This window comes from Portunus trituberculatus, chromosome 10, assembly GCF_017591435.1.
Source record: "Portunus trituberculatus isolate SZX2019 chromosome 10, ASM1759143v1, whole genome shotgun sequence".
NCBI classification, from domain to species: Eukaryota; Metazoa; Arthropoda; class Malacostraca; order Decapoda; family Portunidae; genus Portunus; species Portunus trituberculatus.
In genome coordinates this window covers 8,715,678-8,734,580 of record NC_059264.1, presented here as the reverse complement: position 1 = coordinate 8,734,580, position 18,903 = coordinate 8,715,678, and the positions used below count along the sequence as shown (strand labels likewise).

Sequence of the window (18,903 nt, the reverse complement as noted above, 5' to 3'; positions counted from 1 at the left end):
TTCCCGGTGTGTGGAGTGTGGTGTGGTCTCAGTCCTACCCGAAGATCGGTGTATGAGCTCTGAGCTCACTCCGTGATGGGGAAGACTGGCTGAGTGACCAGCAGACGACCGAGGTGAATTACACACACACACACACACACACACACACACACACATATATATATATATATATATATATATATATATATATATATATATATATATATATATATATATATATACGAAAATGCCAATAGTAATGATAGTGGTAAAATCAAAATGTAAAAAGAGAATAAAACATTAAAAGGGGAGACGAGAAAGGGGCAAAATTTGATAGGCCCGAGCATCCCAGGCGGCGCGGGAAGCCCCATCTGGCGGCGGCGGCGGCGGTCTCGGCGGCACCATGTCGGGGGACTTCGGGACGGGCAAGACAATATTCGTTTTAGCCATAGTAGTGGGCTGTTTCGCGGTGCTATGGCCCAAGATATTCTACCCAATGCTTACGGCCTCCGTTAAGCAGCCACCCTCCGCGAGACAAGGTAAATATACCGGGGAAAAGAGGAAAGAAGATCAGGGGGCAGAGTTTAGCAGACGAAATACTTCTCAGCAGACGACACATTTCCGTATTGTGGCTCATATATTTGTGACTTATTTACTGAAAGTGGTGATAACGTGTCTTGTTAGGGACGGAAAATGTCTGTAATTCGTGTTTTATTGTTGGAAATTAGTTTTTTGATTTGCGGGTATTATTAGAAATGTGTGTATTAGGGTAAATATGTGAGTGGTGAAGATGTGTGCACTAGGGTCACCTTTCTAGTGTTGTGCCCTACCTGTAACCTTATCTTGCCAGACACTACCTTTGACATCCTTTACCTATGTATACCTGGCCTGAATAATTAGTGTTGATTAGTTAGGTATGCAAGGCTGGGCATAGCCATTATTAAGCCATATCAGGGTATAATTGTATATGAAATATTATGTTTTTCTGGAAATTACCTGAGTGTTTAACTAGTTAGTTGTATAGAGCAGAAGTTCACCAGTTTTAGGTTGTAATAGGATAAGATTACCTGTGAATGAAGAGATAAAAGCATATCAAGTGAGTAGAAATAACATGGAAATGATTGTAAGTTTCAAGTATAATTCTTTGTTCATTTCTGTATATACACCTGACCAGAGTGTTCAGTGAGTGAGATGTGCAGGGAAGGACCTCACCAATATTAGGTTATAACAGGGATAGTGTGGAGATAACTTTAGCCTCTTCTCTCAAGGTTAATTAATACCTGCATGTTAGAAAGAATTAGAGTTAGAAAATGGTACAGTTTTATATTCATTAAAGATTGCATTGTAGAAGTTTGGATAGATAGCTGAATTTATAGTAAAGCTTCAAAATAACTACGCAATTGATTTTTTTCCCTTTTCATGTTTCTCTGAATATCCTGAAACTAAAAGAAATGGGTTGGAGTCATATATTTTTTTTCTGTGAGGGAAGAATATTATTTTATCTTCTTGTGTGAAAAACACATTACTTAACCAAATCCAGTAAAGGAGATGTGTTGAAATATAATACTTAATTCCTAACCTAGTAAAGGAGATTGGTTGAAATATATTACTTAACCTAACCCAGTAAAGGAAATTTGTTGAGGTATATAAGAACATGAGATCAGAAAATGAGGGAAGCTGCAGGAGGTCATTAGATCTAAACGTGGTAATCCTTGTTTGAAATAAATAGCTAAATCTACCTTTCAGTCTCATCCATAAACTTGTCTAATCTTCTATATTACCTAACCTAACCAAGTCAAGTAAATGTGTTGAGATTATATTACTAATGGAGAAACTGTCTTGATTCTATGGCTTGGGATTAAGTAGCAATATAATGAACCCAATACTGATAAGTTAAGGAGTCTTTTCAGCAGAGGAATTAGAAAATATAGACGCCTTTACATTTGTTCTTTCATTCCTCTTCTTTCTTCTCTTTGGCTCACTTTGCAATTAATAATTCCCATCAGATATAGTTTCATTGTCACTCTTCCACTCACTCAGTCCTCCTGTCTTTACTTCATTTCTCTCTCTCTCTCTCTCTCTCTCTCTCTCTCTCTCTCTCTCTCTCTCTCTCTCTCTCTCTCTCTCTCTCCCCTTGACCTGTCACTAATGCAACTCACCAAACCTTCTCAGGAACTACAACAATAACAACCAAGTGTTTAGTGCAGAACAGAAGTAACACATAACTAACTAATACAAGACTCAAGCTAAAGAAAACAGAGAAAAAGTTCAAACTAATACTCACAAATGTAGGAGAATAGACCAGCTAGAACTATCTGGCTCATAACAATTGCAGCATTAAAGAAGTCAGATGTAAACCAAGGAAAAGTTTAAATTCATGTGTAAAATCCTGGACAGCTTGTGTCAATACAGTGTCTTCCAGCGGCTGTTCATGCATGGTTTGTGCTTTGGTGAACACAGTTACTAAGTTGACCAAATTATTAGGCAAGAACAACACAACTATAGTAAGGTTTGGTTAGGTGTGTTGTTACTTTGCCAAATTTGGTGATAGCTATAGAGACATTTGGTGAGAGAGAGAGAGAGAGAGAGAGAGAGAGAGAGAGAGAGAGAGAGAGAGAGAGAGAGCACTGTAGTGTCAGGATATTGTCATGGTGATGTTTGCCTTTCATTGACAGTTACAGGAAGTGAAGATTCTGAAACCAAGATATTGAAGCTTTTAAATATTTTGTGGTGAAAGTGATTTTATTCTTTTCTGATGACTAAACTGTGAATCCTATTACTTATTTGGACTATTGAAAAATCAGTTGAATTTATGGGTAGGGATAGATGGTTTTGGTTTGGTTTGGTTTGGTGAGATAAGATTAGATTTCATTAGGTTAAGTTTCTGAGGATTATTGTTGTTGCTCCCCCCTCTTGATCTGTTTACCTAGTGCTGTGTGGTGGCCTGGATCTGTCATGGTTGGGTCAGCAGGCAGTGTTGCATCACATGTCTTGTAGAGCACCTTGGTGGCTGCACTGGCCTTCAACCTTTTCTCTCCTCTTTTCCTTGCATTCTTTCCTTAATCCCTCTTCACTGGTTGTTGGTGTTTGTTGTTGCTTTATTTGTTTTGGTCTTGTTTATTCAATTTTCTCTCCTTGGTTTCTTGAGTTTTTTTTTTTTTTTCTGTTTTGTTTCTCACTTAATTTTTTTTCTTCTCATTGTCTTGTTTGTCCTATTTTATGTTTCTTTTCTTTTCCTGCTTCATCTATTGGTTCTTATTTATTTATTTATTTTTTTTATTTCTCTATGTTCAATACTGTACTGTTTTGCAGGTAGCTAACCTTTGAAGGAATTGGGATCTTTATACTCAAAATAGCTTGTCATTGGTGTTTTGTTGATGATGTTTGATGGAATGTAAACCTTTGAACTTGAAACGACCTCTTACTTATGTTTTGTTTAAAAATTTTGAATGGATTTAATTATTTGAACTTGAAATACTCTGTGATCTCTATTTTGATGGTAACTAGATAGAATTCGAGTCTCTTGAACTTGGGAAACAACTTGCTACCTAGCATTCAAATATTCAACTTTAAAATAGTGTGCATTCAGTATTTTATTAGGAACTTTTGATAGAATGAGAGCTTTTTAACATGAAATAATGTGTAACTAATGTTTTTTTTTTGTAACTCTTGGTAGAATTAGTGTCTTTTTGAACTTGAGAAACAATCTGTGACTCAGAATTTGAACATTTGAACTTGAAATAGTGTGTCGCCCTTGTTTTTCTTGTAACTTTTAGTATAATTAGTCTTTTTTTGAGCTAAGAAGCAACTGGTGACTTGTGTTTTGCCTATAATATTTGACCTTTTTATTCCATCTCACTGAGGATTTATACCAAGAGCCATTATGTTCTGTCTGGTTAAGTTAAGATTGTGCTGGTGGCAAAGACAGACATACAGACTGACAGGCAAGTAACAGACAGACATACACACCTACACTTAAAAGCCTGTATTATGAAATGCTTTGCTCTCTTGCCATCACTGCTTTTCAAAGGGTCCAGTTGAAGATATTCATGTTTTTAAGAGTATTTTTATGGTTCTGGTGATAGATTGGCAAGATTTCTAGTTTATTGAATGGAGAAACTGTCTTAAAAACCTGGCTGTTTATCTCTGTGGCCTTGGAATATCATGGTAGTGAGGGGGAAGGTGTTTCTGAATACCGGCTTACATGCTGTGTTGTGTTTGCATTGTGTTTCTATTGATGCTTACTACATGTGATATTTTCTTTTATCCTTAGCTGTGAAACATGAGCGTGAGTATTATTATGATGTTTTGGTGAGAGAATAAGACATACATGGATACATACATACATTTTTATTACTGCTGTGTTATGTTATATAAATGTTCGTATACTACATTGTGTATTTTCTTTTTGTCTTTAGCTGTGAAACAAGAGCGTGAGTATTCTTTAATTATTTTGAGTGTTATCTTTTATTTATTTATTTATTTTTTTCAAGAGTTAATCTGGTAATGGTGTAAGACTTGGGTGTTATTTATTTTTCATTGTGTGTATTCTTTCTATAATTTTTCTCTTAAATATTTCTATTTTCTTCATTTTTTTTTCTTCCTTTTCTTGCCTTTTTTTTCTTACCTTTTTTTCTTGCTTTTTCTTTTCGACGTCTCATATTGATTTTTTTTTCTTTTGTTTTATCTTTCATTTCCTAATTTGTATTCTCTTTGTTCAACTTAATCTCTCCTTATTTTTTTCACATTTTCATTTATTCTGTTTTCTGATTTTTCATTTTAAGTCTTCTCTCTATTCATTTCTCATTTCATTATTATTATTTTTTTTTACTTGAATAATTTGTATTGTCATTACTTTTTCAATTTAATTTCCATCTTGTTTTATATTTTCTTCTTTTAACTCATGTTATTTTCACCTTTATCATATTTGTGTTTTGGTCTAATTTTTTCTCCTGTTTTCTCTTTCCCTTTTTAATTTCACCTTCATGTATCCCTATTTGTATATTTCTGCCCCTGTCTCTCTCTCTCTCTCTCTCTCTCTCTCTCTCTCTCTCTCTCTCTCTCTCTCTCTCTCTCTCTCTCTCTCTCTCTCTCTCTCTCTCTGTCTGTCTGTCTGTCTGTTTTAAGTTTCTATCAAAAGCTTCAGTATCTCATCTTTACAAAATCCAACATGATCTAGTTAAGTTGCTGTAGTTTATAAGAGTGTCTTCTGGATCCCACTGAAAATTTCACAATGAACTCTGTGTCATTAGTGGGAAGACTTTATGAGAATCTAATTAATTATGTGACCTTAAAAATCTGTGGTCCTGATGCGAGTTTTGAAGCATTAGGAGATTACTCTCTCTCTCTCTCTCTCTCTCTCTCTCTCTCTCTCTCTCTCTCTCTCTCTCTCTCTCTCTCTCTCTCTCTCTCTCTCTCTCTCTCTCTCTTTTATCTAGTTCTGCAGTTTAATTCTTCTTCTTCTTCTTCTTCTTCTTCTTCTTCTTCTTCTTCTTCTTCTTCTTCTTCTTCTTCTTCTTCTTCTTCTTCTTCTTCTTCTTCTTCTTCTTCTTCTTCTTCTTCTTCTTTCTCCTTCCTCCTCCTCCTCCTCCTCCTCCTCCTCCTCCTCCTCCTCCTCCTCCTCCTCCTCCTCCTCCTCCTCCTCCTCCTCCTCCTCCTCCTCCTCCTCCCATTTTCTCCTTCATAGTCATAATTCTCCTAGTTTCCTTTTTTTCAACTTCCTTATCTCTCTCTCTCTCTCTCTCTCTCTCTCTCTCTCTCTCTCTCTCTCTCTCTCTCTCTCTCTCTCTCTCTCTCTCTCTCTCTCTCTCTCTCTCTCTCTCTCTCTCTCTCTCTCTCTCTCTCTCTCTCTGTAAGTAATGTGTCACATTCCCCACAAGGTTGGCAGTAGAACCCTTTACCATATACTTTTCACCCTTCCCTTCTTTCCTTCCCTTCTCTCTCCCTCCTTTCCTTCTCTTCTCTCTCTACTCTTCCACCTCCCTGGGATTGCTGAGGGGGAAGGAAGGGGAGGGAGGGAGGGAGGGAAGGAGAGAAGACAAGAAGTGAGATATGAGACTCTACTTTTGTGTCTGAAGGTTGTTTTAAATTTAGCGTGTGTGTGTGTGTGTGTGTGTGTGTGTGTGTGTGTGTGTGTGTGTGTGTGTGTGTGTGTGTGTGTGTGTGTGTGTGTGTGTGGTGGTGGTGGCACTGGGTATCTGTGTGTGTGTGTGTGTGTGTGTGTGTGTGTGTGTGTGTGTGTGTGTGTGTGTGTGTGTGTGTGTGTCACAGTATTTAAACAGGTGCAGTGTATTTAAAAGTGTTGAGATACTACTACTACTACTACTACTACTACTACTACTACTACTACTACTACTACTACTACTACTACTACTACTGTTGTTATACATTTTGAAAGGGAAATCTTGGTGGAGAAATATAGAACAAGTGTTTGATATTTTCTTACATGCTCTCTCTCTCTCTCTCTCTCTCTCTCTCTCTCTCTCTCTCTCTCTCTCTCTCTCTCTCTCTCTCTCTCTCTCTCTCTCTGTTTTTCTTATTTTTTTCATTTCTTTATTTAAGTTCATATGTTTCCTTCCTTCTTTTTCACCTTCTCTTACTCTCTATCCCATCTCTCCTCTCCCTCTCCCCTCTCTTCTTCACTCTCTACAAAGCAGGGCCAGATAACAAGGAATTTATGCCATGGTTATATTAGCAACAACAGCTACTTAATGGCTGGTTGGGCAGACACACTTCACAATGGCCCTGAACCAAAGCCAGCACATTTCACGCCATCAACTCCTAGCCAGACCAGCCTCACCATGCACTGTGCTTTGTAGAAATAATATAAATCGCTCTATAAAATCATTGAAATAGCCTTGAAAATCTGTGTAACTTTAACTAATGGTCTGCATTTAGGAACATTGCTCTTTCACTGTGGTCACAGAGATGATTTGCTCAGTTATCAAGGGTGTTTCTCCTTTTAGTAATTTAGAAATGCTTAATCTGTCTATAGAATTATAAGAACATCCTTAAATATCTGTGTAACCTCAACTGGTGATCTGCATTTAGGAACACTGCTCTCTCATCACAGCTGTTTTCAAATACCACAAAGATAATTAGTTGTGTTATCAAGTGTGTTTCACCTGTTAGTAATTTAGAATTTCTGTTAATCTGTTTTTAGAATCATAAAAATACCCTTAAAAATCTTTATAGTTTCAACTGTGCTCTGAAATGCTTTGCTCTCTCAATGCTATTATTTTCAAAGGTCACAGGAATGATTAGGTTGGCTATGAGTGGAAATCAGGTTACTCTGTCACTAGAATCATAAAGAAACATCCTTAAAAATCTGTGTACCTTCAACTCTGCTCTGTAATGCTTTGGTCTCACCATGACTGTTTTTAAAGGCCACAGAGATGATGAGCTGAGTTATGGAGAGTGTTTCTCCTCTAAATAATGTAAAAATCCTGTTAATCTGTTATTGGAACCATAGAAACACCCTTTAAAACCAACATAACTTCAACTAGAGATTTTTTAGTATAATCGAAATGCAGCCAGAAATGTAGGGTAATCCTAGTGTTGTTAGTGTGTGTTGTAGAATTATGTGTGTGTGAGTGTAGTTGGCAGGTTAACGAGTTCACACCAGCTGTTGGGCAGGTGTGGTGATTGGCATGTCAGGTGAGTGAGGAATGAATAGTACCAGAGGGGATGTGGAGGGGGGCAGAGGTAGACAGACAGACAGAGACATAAAAAGAGTGAAATACTAAACTATGAAATGTTTTAAATGCATTACAGATTAGTCTGCATCCAGAGAGAGAGAGAGAGAGAGAGAGAGAGAGAGAGAGAGAGAGAGAGAGAGAGAGATGAGAAATGCAAAATCATGAAATGTGTTCAAGATTAGTTTTGAGAGAGAGAGAGAGAGAGAGAGAGAGAGAGAGAGAGAGAGAGAGAGATGAGGGAAATACCAAGCTTTTTAGATTTTAGACCTATTTGGAGAGATAGAGAGAGAGAGAGAGAGAGAGAGAGAGAGAGAGAGAGAGAGAGAGAGCAAACACATACACAGACACTGAGGCATAAACAGAAGCAGACACACACACACACTTGTGGAGAGAGAGAGAGAGAGAGAGAGAGAGAGAGAGAGAGAGAGAGAGAGAGAGTTTGTGTGAAGTGTGTTACAGGGTGGCTCACAAAAATAGCACATGACCCAAACTCTCTCCAACAGTATGGTAAAAATAATGATGTCAAGTAAGTTTCAGATCAAAAGTATGGTGACAGGAGAGGAAAAAGGCTCCTTGTGGGTTTTGACTTTATATTTCAATACTCACTGCCTTTATATTAGGAAGACTTTAATTATAACTTGTGGGGTTTATTATTTATTATTATTTTTTTTTTTACTTTTTTTAATGGAGTGAAAGTTTTGTGACGTTTTGAATTTTACTTGTATCTAAAATCTCAGTTGCAGTTTTATATTTCAAAACTTACTGCCATTGTATTAGTAAGACTAGATTATAGTAACTTGACTAGTGTCTCATTTTTTTTCTTTTCATAGTGAGTGGTGAAAGTTTTGTGACATTTTGAATTCTACATGCATTTAAAACAACTACAATTTTATATTTCAATACTCAGTACCATTTTATATGTTAGATTTAATTACAGTAACTTAACTGGTCTCAAGCATTTTACTTTTTTTTATGTGAGTGGTGGAAATTTTGTGACATTATGAATTCTACATGTATTTAAAACAACTACAATTTTATATTTCAATATTCACTACCATTTTATTTGTAGGATTTAATTATAGTAACTTAACTGGTCTCAAGCTTTTTTTTTTTTTTATGTTAGTGGTTGAAATTTGTGATATTTTGAATTCTACACATATTTAAAAACTCACCTGCTATGTTATATTTCAAAACTCATGCCATTATGTTAGCAAGACTCAATTATAGTAATTCAACTGGTGTCTCATTTTTTTCTTTCTTTGTGATAGGTAGAAATTTTGTGACATTTTGAATTAAAGAGCTATTTTAAAATGCAACTGCAAGTTTATATTTCAAGAGTCACTGCCAATATATTATTAATGTTTAATTATAGTAACCTTTCCCTGTGTTTCAAAATGTGCCTTTTACTTTTTTTTTATTAGGAGGAAGAAAAGGAAGTTATATTACAGTAGTTTCTTTTTCATTTTTATAGTTGTGAAGTTAAATTTTTTTTTTCGAAAGCTTGTGATGAATTGGTTAGATTTTTTACTTTCCTCATCAAGTTATGGAATTCTTGCCCCTTGGAGATCATATTTACAAAGATCAGGCTACAATATTTTATGTAATATTGACAAGTTCCTGACAGAAGAAATAGCTTTTAAAACTCAAGGCTTATTATTTAGCTTATGTTTGGTCAAGCTGCTGCTTTTTTTTAAATTTTATTATTTTATTTTTTTTTATTTATTTATTTTTTGTGTGAGGGAAAAGCTAGTCAAGGGCAACCTGAAATAAAAATAAAAGGCCTATATAGTTGCCAGTCCCCTTGCAGGTCTAAGAGAGTTGAATTTTTATGATTTTTTTTATATTTGTTCCCCACAGAAATACCCGTGCTTAAAAACTCAAACTATATTGATTAGTAAATATATTTGGTCTCCAGAGATGAAATATGCAAGTTACTTTTTTATAGACTCAAGGTTTATCATTTAATTTATATATTCTTTGAGTTTTGGAAATCTTGTCTGGTAGAATAATTTGTATGATGAGAGTCTATTACTTATTGTTTCTTATTGTGAGTGATGAAATATGTGACCCAGAAGTTAATTTTTGAAACAAGGTTTATATTCCTTTCCACTGTGTTCTTGAATCTCCCAAGACATGATATTTTAAAAGCTGAAGTGTATTATTTCTTGCACTTTTCCTTCCTTGAGTGTTGGAATTCTTGACTCAGATAAAGATTGACACATTTTTTTTACAACTTTCTAGAATCGTGATCCACCTGACATAATGTTTTTAAGAACTGAGATGCATTATTTCTTGCCCTTTTTTTTCCTCTGTGAGTGGAAGAATTCCTGTCCCTGCGATGCACAGGCAGTGTGTGGTGCATTTTTACCTTAGCAGTTCCTCCTTCACCCACTGCCAACTCCTCTTTGGCTGCAGTTTTGTTCCTGTGCAGAAACATTTGGTGGTGAAGACTCTGGGTTTAGTGTGGCTTTACCCCATCTACCCAATTATTGCATCTTGTTTATCTTGGGTTCTAAACTCTTAAATTATTCTTCATGCCTTTTTTTCAGTTTCTTAAATATCCAGTTCTCTTCATGTCTGCTTAGATACATTAAGTGAAAGGTTTTGTTGAGGCTTTACGCACTTACCTACATTTTTTTTTTTCTTGGTACTATAAACTTTAAAATACCTTACATATATTTTCTTCAGCTCTTGAAATAACCAGTTCTCTTCATGTCTGCTAACAAACATTAAGTGAAAAGACTGGGTTTAGTGAGGCTTTATCTACCTACCTACATTTTTCTTTCTTGATCTTATAAATTCTAACATATTCTTCATATATTTTCTTCAACTTCTTAACTCTATAATACCAGGCCATTACTGTAACAGGGTGAAAAGATAGCATTTAGTGAGATTTTACCTATCTTCTTACTCTAACAACTTTTTTCTTGGGTCTTATAAACTCTATAATAGCCTTCATATATTTCCTTCAACTTCTGAACTCTAATATTCCAGGACAGTACAATAACATTAGGTGAAAATACTGTATTTAGTGAGCTTTTACCCATCTTCCTACCCTTAGGACTTTTTTTTCCTTGGTCTTATAAACTCAAGAATACCATTCCTTTGTTTCCTTCAGCTTCTAAACTCTAAAATGCCAAGCCATTACTGAAACATTGGGTGAAAAGATAGCATTTAGTGAGACTACCCATTTACCTAACCTTAGCATTTTTTTTTCGTGGGTCTTATAAACTTAAAAATGCTCTTTATATATTTTTTTTCAACTTCTAAACTCTAAAATACCAGGCCAGTACAGTAACAATGGGTGAAAAGATTGTATTTAGTGAGCCTTTTTTGTTTACTCACTCGTATCTTTTTTTCTTCACCTCAAAACATTTAAATATCTGCCATATCCGTAGATAGTGAGTCAGGTAACAAAGAAAACCAGTCTTGTATGCCAATTATGAATATATCAACTCTATACTCCATCAGTTGGCTTGTGTCATGTTTATATACAAAGTGAACATTATCATCAGCATATTTGTCGAGGTTAGAGATGCATCATATGTCCCCCTCACAAATATTTATTTTTTATATGAGAGGGGAAAACTAGCCAAGGGCAACATAAAAGAAAAAGGCTCATTTAGTTACCAGTCCTCTTGCAGGCCTGAGAGAGTTAGCCAAAAGAAAAAAAAAGGAGGGGTAAATGTTTTGAAACGTGTCTTCATTTGTCATATTACTCTTTTATTGTCATTGCTCTGTGCATGACTATCATCTTGTTTATTTACTTACTTGTACCATCTTTTCTTCCTTTTTGTATTTTACATAACTTTCATAAACTCATCTTCTTTTGTCATGTAACTCCACTTAAAGTCATAAGTCTCTGCCTGTTTACTTTCTTGTAGTATTTTGTTTTCTTCAGCATCTTCATATTTCATCTTGTATTCTCATATTTTCACAAATATGTTTTCTTTGTAATATAGATTCATTCCTGTCATTACTTTTACTTATTTATTTACTTGTAACTTCTCAGTGTCTCGCCATGTCCTTCTTTTGTTTCTCCTTCCTCGTGTATATCCTGTGTCTTTCTTGAACTCTGTCATGCTGTTCAATTCCTGTCTTTATCTTGACATATTTACTTATCTGTAGCATTTCAGCATCTTGTTATTCCCGTCTCTTGTTTCCCATATCTCACACAAACATCCCTTCCTTGTCAAATTGCTCCTCTCCTGTCATTGCTCTTCATATTGGCATTGTCTTGTCTCTCGGTTCTTTCTCTTGATATTAAATTTAGTTTATACACTTTTCTTTTTTGTTAGTATTATCTTTTGTGTGTGTGTGTGTGTGTGTGTGTGTGTGTGTGTGTGTGTGTGTGTGTGTGTGTGTGTGTGTGTGTGTGTGTGTGTGTGTGTGTGTTAAGTTGCATCAAGAGATTTGCGTCAAGGTCTAAAATCTGGATGTTAATATTATGACAGTGGTTTAGGTGGAAGCACATTATATATTCATGCAGTTTCATAAATAATGGTGATTGTGTATATGAGTTAGACATCTGTTGAATTAGTGGTAAAAAGACTTGTTGAAATGTTTTGCTTAACACACACACACACACACACACACACACACACACACACACACACACACACACACACACATGAAGCAGTGAATGGTGGCAACACACACTGACACATTTGCACGATACACCAGCTGAATGTGGCAGAGGAAAATGGAAAGTTTTCATCAAACATCTGCATTTCATAGATATTTTGCCATTTCCTGGTTTTCTGTTGCAGAGAGAGAGAGAGAGAGAGAGAGAGAGAGAGAGAGAGAGAGAGAGAGAGAGAGAATCTTATTACAATGCTATCATAGAAACTTTTCAATTTTTCATACACCCAGATACTTTCACACCACCACAACAGTAAAAAAAAAAAAAAAAAAAATATACATATATATATAAAAAAAAAAAAAAACGTGTATACAATTCCAATATTGTTCTTAAAGAGGGATGACTGAAGCAAGAGACCTTTGCTTGTCTTGTAGAAGCAGAAGAGGTGAAGGATCTCAGTTATACTTTGTTCCTTTTCACTATTCACCACACAAACATAACATTGCCACTACTTTCCCTAGCATTGCCATATGAACAGCCTTATTAAAGAGGGACAGTTGAGCAGGACCCTTATTACTCACTTTGTTCCTTTTTAATCCCAGTGACAACACACAAACATTATATTAGCACCACTCTCCTAACACTACTATTCCATAATTTTATTAAAGACTGAAACAAAACCCTTATTACTCACTCTTCCTTTTAATCCCATTTGCAACATAAAAACATTACATTGATAACATTCTCCTAACCTTAGCAGTCCTATAGCCTTCTTAAAGAGAAAGGACCGAAACAAGACACCACTCCTTGTCTTGAAACAAAAGTAGAGAGACATCAATTATTCACTTTTTTTTTTTTTATCATTATAATAGCAATATTTTGACAACCAGACTGTGTCCCTCCTACTATTTACTTTGAGAAGCATTACATTAGATTATTAGCAGAGGGTCTGCAGTTACTGATTGTCCCTCTTAATCACTGTTGACAACACACAAACATTACTTTAGCAGTCTCCTAACACAGCCAGACTAGATCTCCTCCCCACTATCTGGCCCTCTGCTGGCTTTTCATTCACTGGTGACAACTCACAAGCATTTGATCAGTAGCATTCTCCTAACCCAGCCAGACTTTATCCTCCCCCACCTGGTTTTTCGTAAAACATAAATATCAAAACATGAAAAGCAGTCATGCCAAAGCCAGCAGTCTTCAGCCTAGCGTTACCTCACACCTCAGCTACCCTCATCCCTGCCAGGCCATGAATAGGATGCCCAGCATTGCTCTATATGCCACAATAGCCTTTAGGATGCTATCCCTTCACTGCTGACTATGTCTTACACTCAGATTATAAGAAACATGAAGGATAAAAGGGTTGGTGCAGGAAGCCATAAGACCACAACACAAACCTCCAGCATCTGTGGTCATGGTGGTCCACAAAAAAATTTCCAGCTGTTCTTTTGATAGTGTTCAACTGGTGTCTTGTGATGAATTTGAGAAACATGTGTCTGACTCAGATTATAAGAAACATGAAGGATAAAAGGATTGGTGCAGGAAGCCATAAGACCACAACACAAACCTCCAGCATCTGTGGTCATGGTGGTCCACAAAAAAATTTCCAGCTGTTCTTTTGATAGTGTTCAACTGGTGTCTTGTGATGAATTTGAGAAACATGTGTCTGACTGTACTTCAAATAATTTGACAGTGACATGCAGGAATTCACAGCACTAAAGTTTATGTGTGAGATATTTATGAGCAACTGCAAGGGATAAAAAGGAATAGATTTTGTCATTTCTAGCCAGTGTTTTGGTGTTGTAGAATGAGAAGAAATGTTCCTGAGTGGTTAGTGGCTCAACGATAGCATTTTAAATACAGGTATCTGTCTTGGGACAGCAAAAAAGGCATTAATAAAAGACTTAATGAAAGTACCAGGCTGTAATGAATATAATCAGAAAAAGATTACTTAAGATTTTTGGAGAATTATGCATAGAAGGTGCAGGTTTGTGGATGGCCGACAATAGATTTATCGTACAAATCTCGGCATGATTATGACTATACAATAAATATGGAAGTGTCGTAGATGTTGCCGTGAGAGAGGTAGAGAAGTTATTGTTTGTGCAGCTGCTCACAAGTGACACACAATGGATTAATTATACAGGTCTTGCCAGGATTATGATTGCTGAATAAGTAAGAAAATAGAGTTAGCATTTGTGTAGATTTAAGGAGTGTATCTTGTTGAACACACACACACACACACACACACACACACACACACACACACACACACACACACACACACACACACACACACACACACACACACACACTCTCTCTCTCTCTCTCTCTCTCTCTCTCTCTCTCTCTCTCTCTCTCTCTCTCTCTCTCTCTCTCTCTCTCTCTTACTGTTTAGCACCTCACAAGATTTAAAAAGTTACAATATAAACAATTGTGTGTATTTACCTAGTTGTTGTATTTACCTAATTGTAGTTTTACAGGGCCTGGGCTTTATGCTCGTGTGGCCCCGTCTCCATATCTACACTTATCCAATTTTTCTTTAAAACTATGCACACTCATTGCTGACACCACTTCTTCACTCAAACTGTTCCACGTCTCAACACATCTTTGTGGGAAACTATATTTTTTAACATCTCTCAGACATCTTCCCTTTCTCAGCATTTTACTATGTGATCTTGTGCTTCAAATGTCATATTCTTCTCTCAGGATCAGTTTCTCATTATCCACTTGGTCCATTCCATTGATCAATTTATAAACTTGTATCAGATCCCCTCTCTCCCTTCTATGTTCCAGGGTTGGTAGATCCATAGCCTTTAGTCTCTCCTCATATGTCATCCCTTCAAATTCTGGAACCATTCTTGTAGTCATTTTTTGTAGTCTCTCCAACTTCCTTATGTGTTTCTTTTTATGAGGGTCCACAGTACTCCTGCATATTCCAATCTAGGTCTTATTATAATACTTATCAATTTCTTCATCATTTCTTTGTCCATGTAGTGAAATACTAATCCAATATTCCTTAGCAAATTATATGTCTCTCTGAAAATTCTATCAATATGGCTTACCAGTTGATTGTTTTCTTCCATCGTCACTCTTAAGTCCTTTTCCTTTTTTACTTTCTCCAGTTCTACTCCATCTCCCATCTTATATATTCCCACGGGTCGTGTTTCACTCTTTCCTATATCCATGACATGGCTTTTGTCCACATTGAATTCCATTTCCCACTTCTTACTCCATTCCCAGATCTTATTTAGGTCTTCTTGCAGTATTTCACAATCCTCTTTTTGCTTTATAACTCTGCACAGTTTCGTATCGTCTGCAAACAGATTTATGTAGCTGTTCATTCCTGGCATGTCGTTTATATGTATGACGAAAAGTATTGGCGCTAATACTGACCCCTACGACACTCCGCTTTCTACTGCTCTCCACTTGGACTTCATATCTTTAACTACCGTCCTTATTTCTCTCCTCCTCAAATAATTTTAACATCCATCTTAATGTGCTTCCTTTTAAGCCGCCCTTCTCCTCTAACTTCCATAGTAATCTTGCATGTGGGACTTTATCAAATGCCTTTTTTAAATCCAAATAAATACAGTTAACCCATCCTTCTCTCTCTTGTACTCTATCAACTATTCTAGAGTAGAAACTCAGTAAATTAGTTACACACGGCTGTCGTTTTCTAAAACCAAATTGGCTATTTGATATTAATTTGTTGTCTTCAAGGAACTCGATCCATTGTTTCTTTATTATTCTTTCACACATCTTGCATATTACACAAGTTAGTAATACCGGGCTAATTTAAAGGTTCTTTCTTCCTTCCACTTCTATATATGGGAACCACCTCAGCTCTTTTCCATTCTACTGGTACTGTTCCATTTTCTATTGAGCATTTTATGATGTTGTATATAGGACTTGCTAGTTCTTCCCTACATTCTTTCAGTATTCTGCCTGAGACTTCATCCGGTCCCATTGCCTTCCCTTCATCCAATTCCTTTATTAACTCTTTTATTTCAAGCTTGGTTACTTTAACCTCTTTCATATAGACGGTCTCTCTATTACCGTGGCCTTTCAAATTTGGATTCCTTAGTAAAGACCTGGAATTTATTATTTAATAGTTCTGCCATACTTTTTTGGGTCTTCCACCATCCTGTTCTCTCCTTTTAACCTTTCTATTGTTTGTTTTTGCCTAATTTTTCCATTTATGAATCTAGAACAATTTTGGTTGCTCCTTACATTTTTCGACGATGTCCTTTTCATAGTTCCTTTCCTCATCTTTCCTCACCTTAACATATTCATTTCTCGCTGCCTTGAAATTTTCCTTATTTACTGGATTTCTGTTTCTTCTCCACCTTTTCCATGCTCCATCTCTTTTCTCCTTTGCCCTAGCACACCTTGCGTTAAACCAATCTTTCTTTCCTTCTTCTTTAGGTCTATATTTCAGGACATATTCCCTGACTCCTGTTTTGTATATTTCCAAAAATAAGTTATACTTCTCTTGCATTGTCTCTGAGTTTTCTATTTCCTCCCAGTTAACGTATTTGAAGTAGTTTTTGAGATTCTCAATATCAGCCTTTCTGTAATTTAATCGGTCGCCTTTGTATGAATCGTCTCTATCTTCCTTTCCCTCTTCTATATCCATTTCTAATATTACATGGTCACTCTTTCCCAATGGGCACATATCTTATCATTGTTCATTTGTATACCCCTTGTAAAATCTAGGTCCAATCTCGCCGGCTCGTCGTTTCCTCTGAATCTTGTGTTTTCCTTTACTCTTTGGTCCATCATATTATCTATCATTAGGTTCAGGACTCTTTCTCCCCAGGATTCTTCCCCCATACCACTTTCATAATTTTCCCAGTCCACTTCTTTACAGTTGAAATCTCCTACTAATATCACTTTTCTCCTTTCTTTAATGATTCTCGTTAGACTCCTTATTGTGTCATCTATCATGTCTTTATATTCTTGATTGGTCCATGAATTTGTTTTTGGTGGCACATATGTTACAATGATTGTTAACTCTTTTTATTAATGTGCATCTTAACATAGTTTTTCTGCTTTTCCTTCCCCACATTCCACTTGGTTTATCACCATCTCCTTTCTTAACATTATCATGACTCCTCTTCCTTTACCCCCTCTGTCTCTCCTCCATACATTATACCTATTATCCAAGTCTATTTTGATTGCCTCATTTAGTTTTGTTTCAGCCAGGCATACAATATCCGGTTCTTCTTTCTTTATGTAATCTCTTAATTCTAATTTACTTGATAAAACTCCGTCTATGTTCGTATACATCATTTTTAGTCTCTTGCCTTTATCACTTTTAGTTAAACTTGTTCCACTTTTTCTCTTCCTTCTCTTTTATATACCATTTCCTTATCCTGTCTCCTAGAATTCTCCAAAAATGCCTTTTTTTTTCCTCTTCTGACCTTTCATTATTTTTTCCTTACTGCTGCCAGTTCATTGTATCTCTTCCTTTCTTCCTCATTTCATTTTTCTATATATATATATATATATATATATATATATATATATATATATATATATATATATATATATATATATCCTTGCAACGTTCTGTTTCTCTGAGTTTAGTTGTTCTATATAATATTTCTTCTGTTGCTGCTTGTGATTTTAGTATTATCTTAATTGGTCTCATTGTTCCTTCTTGATATGATCCCATTCTGTGTATTTCTTCTACTTCCTCTTCTAAGTTCTTCCTATCTTCGTCGTTTAGATTTTTTAGTAGGTCTGTGACTGATTTCATTTCTTCTTTTTCTCTTCTTGGTCTATATTTTATACTTTTTTCTTTTAGTCCAAATACGATTACACTTTTTTTTCTGCAATTTCCCTAACTAGATTTTCTTTTTTTCTTGAGGACTCTTATCATTTTGTTTGTCATATTTTCATCTCTTTCTTTTAGTTGTTCTTGAATCACCTGAAAATCATCCTTATCTTTCTTATCTTGGACTCTCCATGCTTTTGTATTTACCTAGTTGTATTGTACAGGGTTCGAGCGGGGCTCATAGTGTCCTGTCTCCATATCTCCATTTATCAAATTTTTCTTTAAAGTTATGCACACTATGTGCTGCAACAATTCCATTATCCATTGCATTCCGTTTTTCCACTGTTCTGTGTGGAAAACTGTATTTTCCAACATCCTTCACACACTGCCTCATCCTGATGTTTTCATGTCCTCTTGTCCTTCCATCTTCTTCCGCCAACAGCACCAGGTCGTCTTTGTCTATCTTTTCAATATCATTTACTATCTTATACATTGTTATTAGGTCCCCACGTTTTCTTCTATCTTGTAAGGTCGGCAATCCCATTTCCTTCAGTTGTTCTTCATATGTGAGGTCCTTTAATTCCGGCACCATCTTTGTAGCAATCTTCTGTATCCTTTCCAGTTTTCTTATATCTTGTTTAGAGCTCGTAGACCATACCACTGCTGCATATTCCAGCCTTGGGCGTATCATGCATGTGATGATGTTTTTCATATCTTTATCCATATAATGAAATGCCACTCTTATATTAGTCAACATCCCTATATGATAGTCCAAATATCTTATTTATGTGTTTATCAGGGCTCAGATTTTCTTGTATGATCACTCCAAGATCTTTTTCCTCTTTAGTCTTCGTTAT

At 35.9% G+C, this 18,903-nt stretch overlaps 1 protein-coding gene across 18 annotated transcripts in view; it reads left to right on the top strand.

Annotated features, from left to right (window-relative positions):
* Window positions 1–333: 333 nt before the first annotated feature.
* LOC123502099 (proteoglycan 4-like) overlaps window positions 334–18,903 on the top strand; it is an 84,603-nt gene continuing 66,033 nt past the window's right edge. For 11 of the 18 annotated variants that reach the window (XM_045251298.1, XM_045251311.1, XM_045251307.1 and 8 more), the window contains exons 1-3: window positions 334–518; window positions 4,253–4,267; window positions 4,398–4,412. In XM_045251298.1, the coding sequence (XP_045107233.1) occupies window positions 383–518; window positions 4,253–4,267; window positions 4,398–4,412 (166 nt within the window). In that variant the 5' untranslated portion in view covers window positions 334–382. The remainder of the gene's footprint in view (window positions 519–4,252; window positions 4,268–4,397; window positions 4,413–18,903) is intronic. The other 7 variants (XM_045251301.1, XM_045251312.1, XM_045251296.1 and 4 more) reach the window with 3 other exon arrangements.